This window comes from Taeniopygia guttata, chromosome 10 (genome assembly GCF_048771995.1).
Source record: "Taeniopygia guttata chromosome 10, bTaeGut7.mat, whole genome shotgun sequence".
In the NCBI taxonomy this organism is placed as follows: domain Eukaryota; kingdom Metazoa; phylum Chordata; class Aves; order Passeriformes; family Estrildidae; genus Taeniopygia; species Taeniopygia guttata.
In genome coordinates, this window is record NC_133035.1 from 12,878,193 (window position 1) to 12,898,987 (window position 20,795).

Sequence of the window (20,795 nt, forward strand, 5' to 3'; positions counted from 1 at the left end):
ATATTTAATATTAAGATCTAATCTACTTACCTGCCCATTGAATTCTAAAATACAGAGATAATGTCCAATATTTTCTGCTTAAGACACTGAGAAGTCTGTGTCTTCTCAGAATAAATTCTGTCTCTGAGTTTGAAAACGAGTGATTTACTCCTTAAATATTTGTGTAACATTTTGCTAGTACGAAAACAGTCTTTAGACATCACACTTTCATAGTACCTTTTTTGAGAGTTCAGGTTTTCTTTACTGTTAGTCCTCAAATCTGCCATTTTCTACTCGCTTGACTTCCACTGTGCAATGCCTCTCCTAGGAGGCAATTATAGATGCTTTTTTAGTATTCTTAAATGTTATCATATGCCTCTGAAAAACAGTTGTTCGATCTCCTACAAAAATCTAAGGGATTGTTGTTCTGCTTAGAGTGCCTTCGCTTACAATAAATCAGATAAACAAGACTAACTAAGTGCAGCTTAACTCTTCCCACTGTGACTTGAGACTTTCCTGAACTACACCTGCTGCACTTTTCAAGCTGTGCCAGCTATTTTTACCCATTAACTGAAAATGAATTAGGGAAGAAGCACTCCATAATATACTTTTTTTTTTTTTTTCCCTCAAATCAGCATGAGGGATGAGCAGGGTGCCTGGCAGTTGTCTCAGCACATGCCCCTTCCCTTGTTAGACCAGCAAAAGGGATCCCCAAAGCAGTGAGTGAGGGCAGTTTGGGTGCTTGAATCCAAAGTGCCGTTCTCAAAGCTGCCCTCAATAAACACACCGAGTTCTTTTGTGCCCTGTGTTTTGCCCCTGCTTTTGTTGCAGGCTGCTGGAATCCCAGCAGGAGTCTGAGATCCCCCCTGGGAGGCTCCTCCTGGGCAGGGTCCCCCCAGCCCTGTGCCATGGAGGTGAACACCAGCAATCCCAGCCTTCAACTGAGTGCAGCACAGTTACTGAAAATGCACCCCAGAGATCTCTGTGTCACCCTAAAAGGTGCTGGAGAGGGGGGTTTGATCCCCTCAGGCACACAGGGATTTGTCCCCTGGTCTTTGCCATCCCCAGCTGAGGTTCAGATCACAGCAGTGAGCAAAACCAAGAGGAGCACCTCTGCCTCCTCCCTCAGCACCAGCCAGGTCCATCCTCCAGGACCTGGGACTGGAAGGAGAACCCAAACAGAGCAAGGTAAGCACACTGGACTAGGATCTTAAGGCATCAGCAAGCAAAGAGGGTGCAGAAACATCTCCCAGCATTTCCTATTGGATCACCCAGGCAAGTCTCTGGCAGGCTGCAAACAGCCCTCAAGGGAATCCCTCCTCATCCATCCTCATTCAGGGATAACAGAAGCTTCACAAAGCACCAAGGATCCCAGCTTGTTGACAACAGCCTTATTAACCCAGCAATTAAATTTTACCAGCCCTTTACCAAGAAACCACTTGCACACAATTCTTGGGGTATTTAACATTCCGTGATCACTGCATAGCTCAATTAACTTGTACCACTCATTTCCTGAGTTCATAAAAACAATAAATAAATCAATATACAGCTATCACTTCTCATCTGAGAAAATGAGTGGCATCATCCATGCATTTAGTGCCCTGAGATGGAAAAGAGCAGAGGAACAGATCATAGAGAGGTACCATAAACATAACACTGTTATCATCAGAACAGAGAAAAGACAGTGGAAATAAAGTAGAAATACTTATCAGCAAGATTCTCATCACTTGAAAGGCACCTGGATTCCATCCTGCCCCTTTCAGAGCATGGAGCTCAGACAGAGGATACACAAACACCTCTCCAGGGAAGCCCTCACTGCCTTTTCACACACATAAGAACATGCATTTGTAAGGAGACAGATGTACAAAACTTAGAGCTACTGATCTCCAAACAAGCCACTCTCATTGAAATTCCTGATGGATTTGTGTTCCCAGGTATTCTCTCAAAAAAACACGTCACTGTCAGCAGGGGAGTGACTGGGAGGAGAATGCACAATCTATATCCTAAATCAGAAGGGTCTCAGCAAATGAGCTGGCCAAGGAACAGCACAAGAGAAATGGGGCATGAGATGAAAACACATAAATTTGTCCTCCAGCAACCTTGAGGCCACAATTTCCAGACACCTTCTCAGAGGGCTGGACCCCTTGTTTCCAATTCTTCTTCATGAGTAATTCAAGTTCCTGAAGTGGACTGAAAACTTCAGCCAAGCTTGTACCACCACATATGGTCTCAGATACTTGTAGGACCTCTGCAGTGTCAATCCCTGTGCAAACTGGTATGTCTGTGGGTGATCTCTGGCCCTGGAGCTCAGCTCAGAGATGCTCAGGTGATTCAAAAACCAGTAAGTCACCACACAGAAAATCTCTCTATTAACCCCTCTGACCAATGACACTTGGAGCAGTAATTTTAGGACTGAGCAATCCAAATGGCAGACACAGTTTCAGCAGATCTGAGCCACCAGCAGATCTCTCCTCAGCCTTGCATGGTCACAGCCCTGTGACATCTCCTGTGCTCAGGTGGGAGGTGCTGCAGACCCCCAGGGCACTGCTCTGAGCTGGTGCCTGAGGCCCCCCAGCCCACACCCCACCCCCAAGGTGGCACACAGCACTTCCATCCTCCCAGCATGGATAGGAGCCATCACTCACCTCCTAAACTGCCTGGCCCCAAGCATGAAAAATAAGGATGAGAACAGAGCAACAGCAATTTTTAAATGCACTTTTCCAATGTAAAATCCACCAGCTCATTCAAAATCATCAGAGAAACTTGCACCAGCTGCAAAGTTGGTTCCTTCAGGCCCAGCAACCCACTGAAAAGGTTAACTCAGAAAAAGTCGGTATATGAAATAAGCTTGCAAGGTTTTTCCTGCGATCCTTGTCTCTTACCTGGGATATTTCCTACTGATTGCTTCACAACAGCTCAGCCACAAGTGCTGTAATGGGTGCCATGTTTCCATAAATGGTCTGAGCTGAGCCTGGCCACAGGGAAGCTCACTAAGAACAGGAGTTAAACCAGCTGTTTCATTTGACCTATGTATTTTTTTTTTAATATGCAATTGTTAATCTTATCTCTTCTACACATATGTCTCCTCTACAGAAAATGCTTTTTCTGCTAAGAGACCCTCCAGGGGCATAGCATTAGCTGCAAGCAAGCAATGCAAATACTGAAATGCTTTATCACCATACAGAATAGAAATGCAAAAGCAACATTTGACAGAGAGCTATTTTTCAAATTATTTATTAAAAAAAACTAAAAAAAACAACCCACACACAAAAAACCCAGGTGACCAAAGTCTTCTGTAGGTACATCCAAATAACAAACAGTTCAATTTAAAAAGCAAACTGCTTAATACTTCCAGTGAGACACAGTATTTAAAAACTTTATTCCCTTTATTGTGACTCTTCAGATGACCTGCACCCATAAGTAAGCCAGGCAGAAATCAAGGACAGGGGAGAACTGGGGCATTTTTTTGCTGTGGAAAACTGCAGGCAGGAGGCTTCTTGGGAATAAACATCCTGCTGTGCTACTTGCACACATCAGTGCAGAGAAACAAGTTTTCAAGGAAAAGTTGAGTTTCTTACCTGAACACCAGACTACCCATGCAGCCTTTCCCCAGGAGACTAAATTATTGCACTGCTTGGGAAAAAAATAGATCAAGCTGAGTGCAAGCTAAGGAACTCCAGAGAGCAGTTTGGAGCAGGAAGCAATTACTGCTGCCATGTGGACTGGTCAAGCCAGAGGAAGGGACAGGGGATGCAAGAGCTGGGTCATGTCAGAAGCACCATAGATATTCAACACTTTCCTCTGGGTAGCTGTACAAGATACCACCTCAACGCTTCTGAGAATTATTTTGTTGGGTTTTGGGCTGTCGTGTGAATTCCCAATAGGTTTTTCATGGTAAGTTTCTGGGTGCATATGGATGATTTGATTGAACCCATAAACTCAGCTGAAACTGCTGAACTTCATCCAATTATGAGGTAAACCAATGTATAATTCAAGCAGTGTCTGGGCAGCTGAGTCAAAGGTCAAAATTTATAGGAGCAAACCTGAGGTAATTTCCTGCATTTTCAGGCTTCTGACACTGCAGAGATAGGTTTTGAGCTATTTGTATAGACTGACAACTTTTTAAACAAATATTTTAATATTATTTCAAATGTCTAAACATCCCTGAGTACTTCAGCATCTTTTTGGCACCTGCCATTATCCAGCTAGTTTTTCAGGAGATACTTACGGGTTTCTCTGGAATCTGGGTGCAGTTGGGTTTGTGTGAACCCAGCCTCACACCTGGAGAACTCTGCCAGCTCTGTGGTTATCACCAGCACTGCTGCCTCATCACTCTTGGCTGGAATCCTCTTTGTGTTGATTGAGAATGAACCACAGACCATGACATTTACAGAGCCAAGATTAATCAGAGAAAGGAGAGTTACCCATTTACAGGTGAGCAAGCCTTTACAGACTGAAACATTTTCCTTCTACTGCAGGTGCTTATTATTTTCCCTCTCAATTTATTCCTCCTCACACCCTCCTCATCTGAAATATAACACTGTGGTTTGCCAAGACTCACTTTTTGAGATGAACCTTACTTATTGGAGCACCTTTACTTACTGGGCACTGAGTTATTACTGGTCCCTTCCCAGTCCTCTCCTTTCACTGCAGCCATCATTATGTGCACAGGAGAAGTCCACAAACCTCAAAAAAATCATCCTGTGCTGAGGCTCCAAGCAGCATAGGATGCTGCCTAAGCAAACCTCTTCTCTTCAGAACATCTATATTTATTTTTCCAAACCACTGAGGAGACTCCAACAAAATTCAAAAGCCTCACAAGTGATTTTCTAAGATAAGTGAGTTGTCAGCTTTGCTGTTCGTATCAGGTTTGACAATCTCAGGTAGAGGCTGAGCTTTTGCTCTGCTTTTACATTATTTCTGAAATCCACGAGCAGCCTGCCAGCGAGCTTGACTTTGATAGGTAGCGAGCCTGGGTCACCTCACTTGCAAGTTTTCACTTGGGTATCCTTTCTAGGATGCAACATCTCTATTTATCATGCAAGAAATGACATTTTCATGTTATTGCAGTAGTTGGCTGATTTGGTACCATCAGAGGAACAACTGAGGTACAAGCTACCTCTCTTTTTAACTATGAGGAAGAACAAGAGAGAGATTCATGCTCTTGTCAGCTTTTTTCTGATCTGCAGAGACAGTTCCTCAGCATTCACCAAGGTGGAAAATGCAGAAATTCTCTTCCTCGTGGTAAAGACTACACCATCACTGATGATCACCGAGGCTCTGGTTTTATCATCAGCCAAACTCAGTTCCCTGGTCAGAAAATGGTCCTTTCCTGGAGGGGCAGCCAGATTGCTGCACTCCTGGATGGGTCTACATAAACAGGAATGAGGGATGTGCTCATATCTTTATATTTCTGTACAAGAAAAGAAAAGCACTTAAAGCCTGGCTAGAGCAGGGATTTACCCAGCCTCGGTCTCCCTCCCCCTGGTCCAATCACCAGAAAAACTCAGCTGACCACATTAAGATAGTAGAAAAAACTTTGAAGTTTATATCTTACATAAAACTGCAATTAAACGAGTGATTTCTTGCTTAAATCCCTCATGGGAGCTGGGTGTGAGAACATTAGGGGCTGCTTCACAGAAGAGAAAAAAATCCTGGCCCATCTATGTGTGTCTGTTCAGATATGTGTGCATGAGGGAGAGAATATCAACCAACAAATAATGATGCTAATCCATCTATTAGTATTTAAAAATTGCAAAAGCTGTGTACATCTTCAGGGAATACTTGGAGCACGATCTTGGAGTATGGCACATCTGGAGTGCAGCTGTAATGTATGAAATGGTGTAAGGTGCCAAAGGAAAAAGCATCAGATTGGAGCTGGGAGCTGTGAGCACAGCACCAGCTCTGCAGAGCCTGCAGTGCCTCATCAGGGGCAGGCAGCAGATCCAAACAAGGGTCTGCAGTCTGGATATTATTCATATTTTGCAAACTGAGGGTGCCCCTGCTCCCCAGGTTCCCACAGCCACAGGGAAATGGAAGGAGGAACCTCTGCAGCAGTGATGTTCTCCCACTCCCAAGGGAGAGATGTGCCCATTCCTCCTCTGTGTTACAAATCACATGGACAGGATCTGCTTGTCTAAGGTTTTCCAGAAAATCTTAAGGGCAGACGAAAGCTGAATCTAAAGACACATGATTGATTACAAGCCTAGAGGTGCTGAGCAAAGCACCAGGCCAGCAGGACCCCATCTCTCACTGCTGGAGAGGGTGGGGGGTGATGGGCTGAGTCTGCTGAAGTTATTGGTGAAACGTCCTTGGGGACCAGGATTTCACTTCCCAAGCTTTCCTGGGGGTTTCATGCTAACGAGCCAGGCTGTTGGTCCTGCACAGCAACTTCTGGCCACGGGAAAATCCATACCCTGTATCAGCTTCTTTTCACACTGCTCTGCAAGGGGGAAGCAGAGGGGATCCTGGCTTCTTCCTGGCTTTGTGCAGCACTTCAGATAACCTCTTAGAAGAGCAGGGATGAAGCTGTTCAGAGATGTTTCCAGCAGCCACTGCCAGCACAGACCACTCAGCAGCATTCAGGGATGACAGGAAGAAAAATTATCAGTGCAGGGAATTAGAAGGAGTTTCTCTGTTTTCTGGCTTGACAAAAGCAAACTATGTCAGTGTTTAAAAAAGACATTTCCTGACTGTAATCACATTAGTCAGAGGTTCATAAGCTTTTATTGAAGCTCAGACAAGTAATCTGGAGTATGTGGTTAGTGAGTGCTACAAAGCCAAATGGGAAGTGTCCTCTCTTTCCAATAACACATGATCATGTAAAGCTAAATCAACTGTTTTGTGATTTTGAAGGTACAGTGGGATAAAACATATTTCAAAGGAATTAACATGGACAAACTAATGCGTCAGAATGAACGAATTGTATGTATGGCTGGAGAGCAAAAACTGGGGGTTTTAAAAGGGAACCAATGCCTCACTTTTTCCTACTGTGCTCCATAAATCCTCTTATTTAAACACAGGGGTAGTGAAGATTAACACTTCTGTTTTCTAGCTTTTTGGTTTGGGGCACTTTCCCCCTCATAGTGCAACACATGAATCACTCTGAATTAAAAAAACACTGCTGTAAAGAGCAAAAAAAGTAGCTATTCAGTGATTTAGTCATGACCATTGGAGAAAAAATTTGCTCTCTTCTCTTTCCTCCCTTTTAGCCACCAGGTGTGGGTAGAAGGAAAATTCACTTGAAAAAGGCTGCAGCTCTTTGTGTGGTGAGCTGATTGAAATAAACTTTACCTGCCTTTGCATATGTTTGCAGTTTAAAATGGATCTGTATTTACACTAGATGAAATATTTACCAAAATGATTATGAACATTTTTCATTTGCATAAGTCAATGAATTATATCTCTAATGCTGTTTGAAGAATTGGAGTATTTTTTGCAATGATGCAAGGCTTTGGCAATATTCTTTTTTCATATAGTTAAAGAATTGGCTATTTTTGGCAGGACATTTGCTATCAAACAAATATTCAAAGCAATTCTGAAGGTTTCTCATTATCAATAAATATTAAAGTCTCAGCTTTTAAGTCTTTTGCCACTTATTAAGAAACTCAAGCACAGCTCTGCACATTCAAGCTCAGGCCCACTTCTTAATGCAGTGGGGAAAAATAAATTCTGAGAGAAACCTGTAGCTGTCAGCAGAGACATGAGAGGAGAGGAAAAAGGGAAGGAGAACAAACACACTTAAAAACTGAAATACCCACAGTAAAGCCAGGCTCCCGACAGTTATAATTTGCTGTATGTTTCCAAAGGCAGTGGAACATCACTGTGTCCCAGCAGCCAAGGCTTTGCCCACACTGCCATGCTCATGCAACACTCTGCAGTGTTTCTTCTCTGGCAGAGACTCCATCTGTTGTGCTGTTGCAGCATCTGAATTTGCTGGGGTACTGCCAGAAAGGATGTTTTCTTCTCTCTTCAGAGAAATAGCCATCTTCCAGATGATTCTTGCTCTGCTGAGCATTAGGAAGCCACACTGAGGTGTCCTCCGAAGAGAAAAACCCCTTGGGAAAGTGCTTTGCCAGCCTTTACCTGAAAAGGTGGCCTGAGCTCTCCAATCCAGTTTTGGTTGGTCCTAAATCTTTTGTTCTTGTGCTCATTTGAATAGGAGGCTCACAGAGACCTTATATATTTGCACTGTCCAAGTGTTATTCTTTGCTGTAGAAATTTAAGGTGGTAATAGCATCATAAACGCTTTATTACACATTATTGTCAAATTCCTTACCTTAGTCTTCCAAAGGGAAGATGAGTTTAACAGTACAACAGCCTGGCAGCATTAGGGATGCTGGAATAATCTTTCTAATTGATCTTGGAAGGGGTGAGCAGTGATTTCCTTTGAATGATTTTCATTAACTGAGCTCCTTCTTATTGCTTGGGTGTGGGTTATGAATATAACAGTTTTCACATGAGTGTGCCTTCAGTTCAAACACAGTTCAAACATAATATAATCTGCTTCAGTAAACAGGTGAAAGAATGCAGTTTTCAGCAGCATTTTTATTAAGTACTGGCAAACCCTTATGCATGTTAATGCTTGATAAAAATACAGCCAGCCCAGATGCAAAACACTGTAATGAGTTAAGGCATATGACAGGTTAAGTAAAATATAGCTAGTACCAAATTATGCCAGCTATTCCTGCAAACTCAGGTCACAAGCACTGGGAAGAGGAAAGGGTTCCTGTGCTCCTCAACATGCGAAATTTCAACCATCCACTTTCTAAAAAACTGCAATTTGTCCCAGGAAGGCTGTCTAAATAATCCCCACAGAATAACCTGGTTGGACATTTGCAAGTGGATTGCATCTCCTACTGTTGTTGAACTCATTCTTTGGGAGAGCACTGACAACGCGTCACTTCATATTCACTTTTACAAATACAGGGAGAAGAATGGGAAATTAGATGTTCTTATAGCCTCTATATACTAAACCCTATGATTTCCCAGTTTTTGCCATTCGTTTTCTGAATTAACTTTTGGTTATGTATGTAGCCTACATAAAATAAGCTGAGGAAATAATTTGGTTAAGCTACCAGAGAATGGTGTGTCCTTGACCATAAGCAGCTGAGAACATGAGCCATCACCTTTTTTACATGAGAGGTCTGTGATCCCTTTAAATCACTGTAAGCTGGCTCCAAAACAGCTGCTCCTGTCCTGCCTTGCTTCCTCCTGTCCCATCCCTGCATTTCAGTCAAACATCTCTACAGCTGCATGGCCAAACAGAGAAGGGATCTGAGCCAGATTCAAATTACCCTGATGAAAACCAACAACTGCGTCTTATGGCAGTTAAGAAAGGCGTTATTCCATCCTGGAACAAAATCTTACAGGATGTTTCCAAGTATATTGTAGTACAGCATTTTCCATGCCTGTAAGAGTAAGATATTTCTATTTAAGCAGTGAAATACCAATCCTTCTGCAAAACCAGTTCTGGTTCCCAATTGTCGTTGTTGCAAATTTTGCACCACCGTGCTGATTTCAGAGCTCGGGGGCAGATCTGATTTAGTGTGACCACGTACAACCCCCCTGGGCCCTCAGGGCTGGTGCTGATTTCATTGGAGATGCACAATTGTGCAGCAAATGTGAGGCTGTGCCCATCATCCACGACATCCACTTGAATGACAGCAGCCACACTGGGATAAAATCCATGAATTTCACCACGGGGTCACACCAAGAAATGCCCTTAGCCCTGAAGTTCAATGACAATACAAGTAGCCTGAGCTGTAAGAGCAACCAGCATTGGTGAGCAGTTCAGAGATGCTCTTTCAGACAGTTGTTTTTGCTACATTACCTCATTGCTATTTTTCACCTCCATTAGACTGTGCTGTTATGACTGTCATTTAGGGTCATCTCAGGTCTGCAGGACATGGCATTAGAACGGAGAGAGTGGGATATTTTTAGGTCTACTGTGGAAAAACATAAATAAGCATGGATGTTTACAGTAAAGCTAGAGAATGGTCCAAGGAAGAAACATGAAAATAAAAAGATTTTGCTGCACATCACCCTTCCCTGAGGAGTAGCCACAAATTAAGCTCATTTAGGCAGGAAGATCTGGGAGCTAGGGTAGAGTTGACTCCAGCTACACCATGTGTGACCCACTCTGGAAATGACTAGTAGGGCAGAACTGACTTCAGCCAGCTACCCAGTTGAGGCTAATGTGGATCTGTGCCCTGGTTACATCCAAACTTCCTTCCCAGCACAGGGAATACATAAAAAATCACCACCAGGTCAGTGTCCATCACAGCTCTGCCACAAGCACGTGCTCTGCCTGTGGTACAGCAGTGCTGGGGAGTGCAGTGGTTTCTTGGGGCAGTGAACAAGCCAGTGCTTGTTGTTTCTTGCTCCTGTGTCAAGTTTTCACTGTGCTACTTAATCAGTACAGCTGCAAGCAGGGAATGTGGGTTGTGCTAGTGCTTTTGCTGCATTCCTGCTGCAGGGAAATTGTGCTGTTTATACGCTGAAGTCTTCACCACAATGATGGCGAGAAACAAGGAATTTAATGCTTGATGGTATTTTCACAGTGTCAGTGAGAGAATATGTGAGAGCAAAAGCAGCTCAGCTGTTTGGGTTATTTAGGAACTACTTGAAACACTGCTAAAGGACTATGTGATGTAATTAGGCACCAGGTCAGAAGAGCTCCCAATACAATAAATAACTTAGTTTTGGAAACATACTTTCCTGTTCATTAGGAAAGGCAAGTGTTAAGCAAGTAATCTGTCTCTTCAGTGCAATTTCAACACAATATGTGTCATGATTTGTCTTACAAAATGAATTGCAGGGCGCTCTGATAAGGCTTCATTTTACTAATAGTAAAGTGGCTCCATACACCCAACAGGGCTTTGTTAAGATGGAAGCATATTGTAGCACTAATGAAGCATGAGTTCAGCCTAATTAACAGGATGGCAACAGCAATCATACAGCCTTTTCATTCACTTTTATACATTCTGTCAGAGTAACAAAGTTGTGTTTTGACACTGCTGGAACCCTCTGGCTTTGCTCCCTCTTTGCATGCTTGCTAATCCCGCTCTTTGTTCCAACTCGAGCACTAAGCTCTTATAATCACAGATAATAAGGCAGGACCCCTGGGCAATGGCCCTGCTCAGCCACCCACCTGCCAGCTCCCACTCCTCACATTTAACTTCAGGCATGAGAGCTGAGCCCTTGCAATCAGCGGGGCCGCTCACAAATTTCCAGTTAAGCACTTACTAAAGTGCTTTACTGGATTACGGCCACGGTTTGTATTGTGAGAGGAAAAGTCACAGGCAGAGTTCATTTTCCTGAATAACCTATTCTGGCCATGTTGGAAAACAATATCATTCTCATTATCCACTTCACAACTCACCTGAATGAACAGAAAGGCTCCTTGCCTCCAGCTGTTCTTTCATTTGGGCTTGTAAGATGAGCCTTTGAAGGGCAGTCCAGGGCAGGTGAGTTGTGTCTGATATGGGTACGATGGAGGACATATCCAGAGAGAAACTAACTTTGTTTCATTAGTTTCAACATGTTCTGTCAAAATCCCTCATTTGAAATGCTGAAAATAAGTTAAGCTTGCAGATGGGGAGCCACAGATCCTCTGCCTTGGCCCAGCTCCAGCTAGGGTAATTACATGCTGTCTGCCTGATTCCCCTCATATGGCTTCACATGGAAAAGTCATCCTCCACTTTTCCTCCTGAAATACTGCAATGTAGCACAGCAGTCACTGAGTGGCAACTGAGCAGTACCTGCAGTTCAGCAGTGGTGGGAACAGTCTCTCATGGACTAAATAAAGGCTGAATTCTTTCAGTAACCACTACACCTCCCCTGGAGAAGATTTTTGTGCTTCATGGCTCCTGGCCCATGAAAGCTTCCAGATGGCTCAAAATGTGCACAGATAGGGCTGGTGGAAGGATTAGCACAGAGACACCCCCTATACCAGACAATGTTGGGGAAGAATCATCTCCAGCTCTGCAATAATGAAACCTGACTGCAGAAGGTCACCTTTCCACTTCATTGTAGTCAATGGTGTGGCTCTGCTGTCACTCACTTGGGACATCCTCTCCAGAGAAACTGCCCCAAAGTCATTCAAGACCTACACACAAACTCAAGCTCAGAGACTGGCCATCTCCCGCCTTCAGAATGAATTTGTCTTTCCTTGGTTGAAATAAATCACACACTACATTTTTACATAGAGTAACTTTGTAAGCAGCATGAAAAGAGATGAAGAAAGCTGTGATCAAAGCCTCTGTGAGACTACAGTCATTGAGGGCATCGAACAAGATGCCAGATTTTGCTCTTGTTCTAAAGTGTTCTTCAGAAGCTGCATTTTCGTTTGATCACATATTTAAGTAAATCAGATCACTGCAGCAGAACTGTGACTGGAAGAATTTTATTCTCTTCTACCAGTTACAATGTATGGCAAACTGATAGGAGCAGGAAAGATAACCCACTGTTACTGGGAGAGACTTGAATAAAACAAAATTCAGAAGGAAAGGCTGGACAGCTTGCATAGTCTGACAATGTGTGGGGAAGTCTGTCTTGGTTAATGCATTTTAAGTCTCACAGTGGCTACTTTTTACTACAAGGAAGCTGGGTCAGGAGAAAAAGAGAGGTGGGACAGTGTGGGCATCAAGTGACATGACATCTCTCATGGCCTGTCCTTTGCTGGACTGCTTCTTGCTCTACATTGCCATATTGTTCCAGAGTACAAAAATGGTTGCATGTTCCATTTTTGCAGTGTTTCTGAATGGTTATATTTTTTCTGCACCTTTTCCGAAACATAAAGGGTTCCTGGAACCTTGGCATTTTACATCTTTGAAGAGTTTTAGCAATATCACCTCAGCTTCCTGCAAACATCAACACAGCGAACAGCTCTCTTCCCATTGATCTCATCAGACAAATTAAATACCGAATAAACCCAAGCACTAGATTATCCTCTTATTCCTAAAGGTTTGTAGAGGAATTCTTCCAGATTAGAGGTACATGATGATAAAATCATAAATGCAATGCTGTCCTTTACTTGACCTGAATACAGCTCTTCAGTTCCCAAGAGGTTCTTCCCCTTCCAGGAATCTAGTTTACCTAAAAAAGATACAGTTCATTTGTACATAGTGAAAAATAATTCTTGTGTACTAGTTTATCGTAGAATAAGATTAAAATCCTGTTCTCTGGCTGGTTTATGTTACTTTTATTGAACAGCAGAAATGCCTGCAGTGAAGTAAGATGAAAAGCTCCAAAAGTACTATTCCCTTAAGAGGTCAAAAACATGCAAAGAACAATTTCCTTCAAGTATTTCAGTTCATACTAATCTTGCAGGAAAGGAGCATGACAAGCTTTTGCTAAGTATGGCATCAAAGCAGAACTCAGGAATGCTCAGGATATTTTCAGTAGCAGGCACTGGTACAACATACACCTTTATTTTCAGGTATCTTCTCCCATCTGGCTGATAAAGAATTCCTGGGGAACTCCTGAGAACAGAAGAAACTGGTTTGGGAACAGGATGTAATAATACATTACAATGAAGCCTGTTTCAAGTGGGTGTCAAACCATTTTTGTTGATCTGAGAAAAATATTATAATAGGAAATGAAATTATTAGAAATTTAGAACTTTGAGACAAAATGTTGGCAAGCTCAAGACACAGAAAAATAATTACAACATGGCTTTGTTCTCCCAGGGAACATAGCACCATCAGCAACAAATATGCTGCTTGTCTGTATTTATACTCCAAACAGTCTTGTTTCCCATAAATCACTATTCTACATTTGCCTGGGTTTTGTTCTAGTTTTTTGTTGTTGTTTTTTCTGAAATAAATAATATCTATTAACACATAATGGCATGGGACATATTCCCATGCACAGGCAGAAGTGTTTCTCTCAAATCTGTCTAGCTACCCCAACTCCTGGGACATTTTGAGTTGTGTGACAGCAACATTCTCACAGCACAGTCATCAAAGCAGATGCAAAAAAACTGATTTTCTCAACAAATGCTGCCCCTGCAGATGGAGCTGGCAGGTCCATGGCTGAGGGAAGAAGAACATGAGCCACTGTGAGTGCCCTGGGAGCAACAGGGTGTTGAGCAGAGTGGGATGGAGATGTAAGAAAAGGATGATGCCCAGAAGCTGGATCTGAGGAGACAGTCTGCTCAGGGAGTGCTGACCCTCATGGCACTGAGTGAGGTTTAACTGAGGGTCTGCTAGGTGAGATGCTCCCTCTTCAGAAAAACCTGGGAAGCAGGACTTCAATGACTCCAGGATCTCACCCTTGTCATTGAAAAGGCATTGATTTTGCTGTTACAATCTATTTCTTCCAGAAAATAACACAGTTCAGACTCTCTCTTCTTTGAAAATAAAATTTTAAAAAGTCTCACCCCCTTATTTGAAAAGATGCACGGGGAAAAAGTAATACTGAAAATACTACTAGAAAAATACGGGGAGCAGAAATGGGAAAGGTTTCTCAAGTCATGCTTTGATAAGAGCTCCATGTCTAGACATGCACATGCAGCTCAGCAGACGGCAAAACGCTGCAATTCACCAAACTTTCTTTTGTCTAAGCTGGGACAGGAGCTCAAGTTCTGTGAGTTGAGGTTCCCCATCTCTCCATCCAAGCCTGCAGGTCCTCCGCTGAACTGCTCTCATGCTTTACACTGACCCAGCCCCTCCAGAGCCAGGAGGCCACCAAAGACAGCAAGTGGACAGACAACCTTCAAAACTACTGCTTGTTCTCTCAGCTCTTTTGCTTTGAACCCCAGTTCCAGGTGGGCAGCAGCCAGGGAAGAGAGGAACAGGGGGCAGCTGCTGCAAGGACAAACCCTGCTGCAGAGCAAGTGACCCATCCCATCGCACCAGCCTGAACACGAGCTCCTGCGAGGAAAATTGCAGGGAAAAAGCATTCAAGGTCTTTTTTTAAAATGTTCTTCCCATTTTCTGAATTTTGCTCTCCTCTATTTCAGGGAGCTGATTGAGGAGTTTTCCCCTTTGCCCACAGCTGGAAATAAGAAACCCACGAGGAGAACCCTCATTGCCAATAAATGGCTCAAAAACTTCCCTAGCTGGGACCTGCCAGGGCAGGCGGATTACAGCAACCAGCATCAACAGATTTGCATACTCCAAGGCCGTAATTGAGGAATAATAAGCAGTAACCATTATGCAAATCCTCGGGCTCGGAGTGGCCGAAGCCAGAGCTCAGTTTACACATCCTTACCAGAATAATCCCGCGGTGCAGAGGCACAGGCAGGGAGCGGGATTGCTGAACAGCAGGAAAAGGCTCCGGAACTCATCGGGAACGAACCGGGATCAGCCCTGAACTCCCACCTCCTTCCCCCCTCTATATTAGATATATTTGAGCTCACACTGCTCTTCTGGGTCCATGGTGAGTTAGAGGGCAAAATTATTGCCTGCAACAGGCGAAGGGCCACAGAAGTATATCAATAAAACAGCATCTTTTCATGTGCTGCCGGTGAGCTAAGCAGCCAGTATCATGGCTCCTTTCTTATTTTTTTACTTAACCCTTTTCCACCTCCTCATCAGCAGAATTGGATCTGAGGAGGTGTATTTCATCTGGAGGATAATTCTTCATCAACTCCACTTGTCAACTTGTGCTTCAAGGTCAGCAAAGGTTATGGAGAAATGAGTGGTTCAATTGGCACATTTAAAAGCAAGTAGTAATTACAGGAACTTTTTTTTTTTTTTTTATACTTAAAACACCTGAAATACAGCCATGTTTTCAGAAGTATTCTGTTCAAGTCTGCCACACATTATTTTCTACAATACATATCTGACTCTGAACCAGCAATTCAGTTCACCTTGATTCATGAAAAACTATCCCTCACTTCCTACTGTAAATACAATTCTAAACATATGGGAGAGAAATTATAGTGAATTAGGGTTGTACATTATCACTGTGATTAGCTGCATTTCTTACCCAGCAGATGTCTGGGTAGTAAAAATCCCCCATGAGGAGAGTATCCTGGAGTTTCCCAAATCCTTGATAACTGGTCCAAGAATTTCTCAGTCCTGCTGTGCTCTGATCCTGGTGGCCCAGAGCAGATGCTCACTGTCTGCCTGTCATCTGCAGCACTAATCCCACTCTCCCCACACTCCCCATGCTCCCAGCAGGGCATCACGCTTCTCCTGCTTTTCTCTCTCATGTTATCTTCCCCCAAAAGCTTTCCCTGGGACATTCATCATTCTCACAATACAAGAACACTTTGACAAACTGAGCCAAACACCTCCCTGGTGTCGGATCGCTGATTGCCACCAGAGTTACAAATCAGATGACTGATCTGGCTGTAACTATTTATGATCCTGGCAATGCCATCATAAGCATCAAGGTGATGATTGTAAGATTTCTCAGCCCCAATTTATCCCCTCTTTTCTTGGGCATCTCACGACCCCACAGCGAGGGACAAGCTCTATTCCAGGCAAATGCCTGAAGAGAGAGACAGTGAGTAACTGGCACAAAATGAAAGCCCACAGGGATCAAGCAACTAGTCCCAAAACATGGAAGACATACAGTACTGCCTTGAGAACTCTCACCTGAGATTATCTTTCCCACTGCACTGCTTTTTCCATCCCACAGGTGCCTTACTTTTGGCAGCTCAGCTCTTCCAGTAGAGAAAAAAATAAGTGTCACTGTCCCTCGCCCCCCACAATGGCTCTTGTTCCTAGAGGTTATGACAATGTAAATGGGTGTTTTTGTCCTCTTTGCAGGCTGCTGCCATGGATCACTTTGTCTGCTGTGGTTAGAGCCACCTTTGGGGCCAGTGGGCTCATGCATGGACACAGCCAGACATTTGCCTGCCCTGGAGCTCCAGTACATCTCAGCCCCTCAACACTTCATGCTTCTGAATCCCAAGGGACCAGATTTTTACCTCCAACAGCAGTGATCTTGCACATACCACATCCCAAACATCAGGATCAAGATCACGAGCACCGAGCCTTCTTCTGCCTGTCAGACAAAGCTTTGAAGAAGTAAACAAGTGCTGTCAGATACCATCTAAATTCCTGCCTCAGCGTCCTTAAAATATTTTTCCCAACCTCCTTTCTCCAACATGAGCAAGCCCTCATCATCGGTCATTTGTCTTATGTTATGTCTCCAACCTTGAATACCAGATTAGCAACTGTCATTAAACTGGTAAAAAGGCTACAGGCACTGATTCATCCTTCTAGCAGAAAGTGACTTTTTTATGTAGTAAGAAAATGGAAGTTTAAATGTAACTAATGTCCATTAATTTATCATTTACTGAACAGTTATTGTTCACTGGCTCCAAAACAGCATGAGGTGTAGCCCTCAGGGCAACACTAACATCCAGTTCATTCTCTCCAAAGCAGAATCATGGTTAAAAGGCCCATTTTTAATATACTGCATTCACAAACATCTGCTTTTGAAACCTGGAACTAAAAGCCATGCAAAGCAGCAGAAACCCAACTGAACCATCTCACTGGGCCAAAATTTTCAAGGCTTAAATGCATAAACAAAAATGTATAAAAAATATGTATTTGTGTGCTGTGCATGTACCATTTCTTTAACTTTTACCTGGCAAATTCTTCAAGACGGCACTGTTTCAAGGAACTAAGAGCTGTAAGGTGAGCAAAACATGAGCCCTGCTTTATTGAACAGCCATTAGCCATACTTAGAAACTGCACCATAACATTAATTTTTCAGCTACAAGATATTGGCCTCGAACAGAATGCATATGCACATATTTGCTACACAGTCATAAATTTTACTAATGCAATTTTGTGAGCCTCTTAAAAGGTAACCATTGCAAAAAAAAAATTAGTAACAGGAAAAGCAGGGTAAAGTTCAACAGCAATATTTCATTACCAAGACAAGCAAAGAAGATAAATGACTCAGCTTCCTTGGTTCTCTCCTCTCCCTCCAACATTACATGAGCAAAAACACGCTGCACAACATGAATCTCTGTTATTGTTGGAAGTGTGGCAGTCTGGCAGGACAGCAGATCAGGATTTTTCAATGCAGTGATATGTCTGTCACTAAAGCAGAGTTTACAGCAAAGCTGTTCAAAAAAGGAGCAGATTCCACATAATTTCCAGGGACAGACAAAATAATTAGCATTTCTCTAGTCCCTCATTTTTATTGTATGTAATTCCCTCTTTTCCCCTTCTTCCAGGGGGCACCTGCTGTTGTGGGCACAGGCTGGAGCCCTGCCACGTGCTGGGGAACAGCATACAGACAGCACACTGCATACAGGCTCAAAATGAGCAGGGAAAACAGAGCAATTCTGCTGTGAATAGCAGGATTTCCCATTTTTCTTGAAGAACCAGCAATCAGAACTGCGTGTTCCTACCCGAGGAGTTCACCCATATATTTCCATCCTTAATAAATGAAATCAGTGTTCAGCCCTCTGGTTGCAGAGACTGGCAGGAAATGTGGCTCCCACAAAGCCCAGCGTGAAAGCAAATGGGGCTTTTTCTGCAGTCCTGCCATTTCCAGGGCTGTCTCATGACGTTTTGGGGGTGATGAGAAGAGGGGCCAGGTAACATTCCCTTAGTGCTCCCAGTCTCTCCAGTGGGACAAGGAAATCACAAACCCCAGAATTTTTTCTTTAGCTGAGGCCAAAGCATCAATGTCTGGTAGAAAAATCCCTCTTTTTACTGAGGAAATCTGGTTAACTTTGAGAAAAGGCAAGATCTGAGCCTTCATTGTATGTCCATAAACTTACTTCAGAGGAATATCCCAAATTCCACAGGTCCAGGTTGCAGGAGGGCAGGGAGGAGCAGGACTGAGGATGTGTAATTGCTGCCACAATGCTCTTAATTTCTAAAAGCCTCCAACCTCAGCAGCAACCACATCTCCAGACACCCACCATTTCCTCAACCCTGTACTGTGCCTTGTAGAAAACTTCCCTGATCCAGAAAGTGCTTTGCACATCTCCCCACCATGCACTGATGCCCCACCAGGGCCAGCAGTGCCCTGTGGTGCCATGCACAGTCCAAGCACAGCTGCTTTCTTGTGCTGGGCTCATCCAAGGCCATGATCTGGTGTCCCTGGAAAATCCCAGGCTGTTGCTGTTGGGAAGGTGTGGATGTACTGTTGTTTCTGGAAGAGCTTCGTGGCCCTCCTGCACATAGTTTATACTGTGTTGAAGAGCATATATAAAACCATAGGGAACTTACTCATGGGAGGAGATTGGCTGCTGACACCCACTTCTTCCTTGTTTGAAGATTCTGTTCCCATGTCTAAGTGAACTTTGTAGATTCAGATAACAGCCTGCAAGATATCAAGTTATCCAGTGTCTCAGAAGACATCCAAAGTAGCCAAGGTTGCTGGAGAACCCTTAGCAGAACAGCGTTTTACGAGATAGTGCTCTTTCCTGAAAAGATAGCAAGGAAAAAATGAAATTTAAAAAAATCACCTCATCTCCACAATTACTTCCCTAGGTGCTTGACTTTTCCCAAAATGCACACCAGCACAAATGACCTTTCTTTTCAATAGGAGTGCACTGCTACAGACAGGGCACTGCCTGCTTTCCCTCCTTCCGTTTGCAGGTGCAATTAAATGGAGACACAGGAGCTCCTCAAAAGGAAGTGTATGGCCCTGAGATCCAATGTTCTGCTTGTGACTTGTTTGTGCAATAGCCAGAGCCATTCACCAGAGCTCGATCTGAAATCAAGGATTTATTCAACCAGGACAATCAGTTGCTGTGCCCCATTCAAAGCAGCACTGAGTTCCTTGGTTGCCAATACAACATTGTGTGTAGGAGTTTTCTTCTACCTTGAGACTCAGTGACTCCATCCAGCAGACAGAAACCTGGCAGCTGCTCCATCTTCCAGCACAGCGATGACCCAGATGAGATCTATATATCCAATATACATAGCTTCATGGCTGAGCAATGCTGTGCCAGAGTGCTTAGGATTTTTTGGCATGAGCCTGGTCCCACTTAGCATTTTTATGAATGTTCCTGCTCCAGGATTCATGCTGTAATGTAAAAATCGAAAGGGCACTCCTGCTTGTAAGCTTCTGGACTTGATGGGTACAAGGGAAAAACCTGAAACTGATGCAAACCCATAATAAACCATTGGTGCAAATTAATGCAAAACTATCTCCAAAACTGAAACCAACACCAAATTGTGACTGACAGTCCCTCCATGGGGACCTGTGGTGGCTGCAGCCTCACTCACATGTGAGCAGCCAAGGCTGGAGCTGTGCTCTGGCCCTGCAGAGAGCGCTCAGCATGCCCCATCCTGACCAAAACTACTCCAGCAACACACTGAGGGTGTTTGTGCAGCAGAGAGAAGGGAGTCAGGATCTCACATTACTGTGTTTTCATGTCATTGCACATTGTTTACATGTCCTCTTCCACAGCTGCCCTCTGTAACCTCTGACAGTGGTAGGTTCAGCTCTACCTGTGTTTCAACACCTGGAATTTTAAGACAACATGATTTTGCAATTAACAACTCACAAGCAGCAAATTAAATTCATCCAGGGACCCTAAGTCAACTGACTGCCTGTGCACAGGTGATTACAAACACTTATCTATAGTACTGACATAAAAGGGACAGTGGTTGCATAAATATATAAGTTAAACAGATACCAAAATATTAGTCATGACCTTGTTAAAACAGTTGATATGGCAAAATGCAGTCATGAAATAACCTATAAAATGAAATATGATTAGTGTCAAGAGCTAATCTTCCAGAAGCCCAAACAATGTGATGCAAAGGAGCTTTTAAAATAAACCAAACAAATTCATTTTTCATTATCTTCTGCCATCTTATTATTTCACAAGTTAGAAATCCATTTACAATCCTGCCAAGAACTAGATAGACTGTTTAGTT

The 20,795-nt window shown here is 43.4% G+C and overlaps 1 protein-coding gene across 1 annotated transcript in view; it reads left to right on the plus strand.

Moving 5' to 3' along the window:
* MTHFS (methenyltetrahydrofolate synthetase) overlaps positions 1-17,915 on the plus strand; it is a 116,118-nt gene extending 98,203 nt beyond the window's left edge. The window contains exon 3 of the mRNA XM_072933746.1: positions 16,704-17,915. Coding sequence (XP_072789847.1) covers positions 16,704-16,879 — 176 coding nt within the window. The 3' untranslated portion in view covers positions 16,880-17,915. The remainder of the gene's footprint in view (positions 1-16,703) is intronic.
* Positions 17,916-20,795: the final 2,880 nt, after the last annotated feature.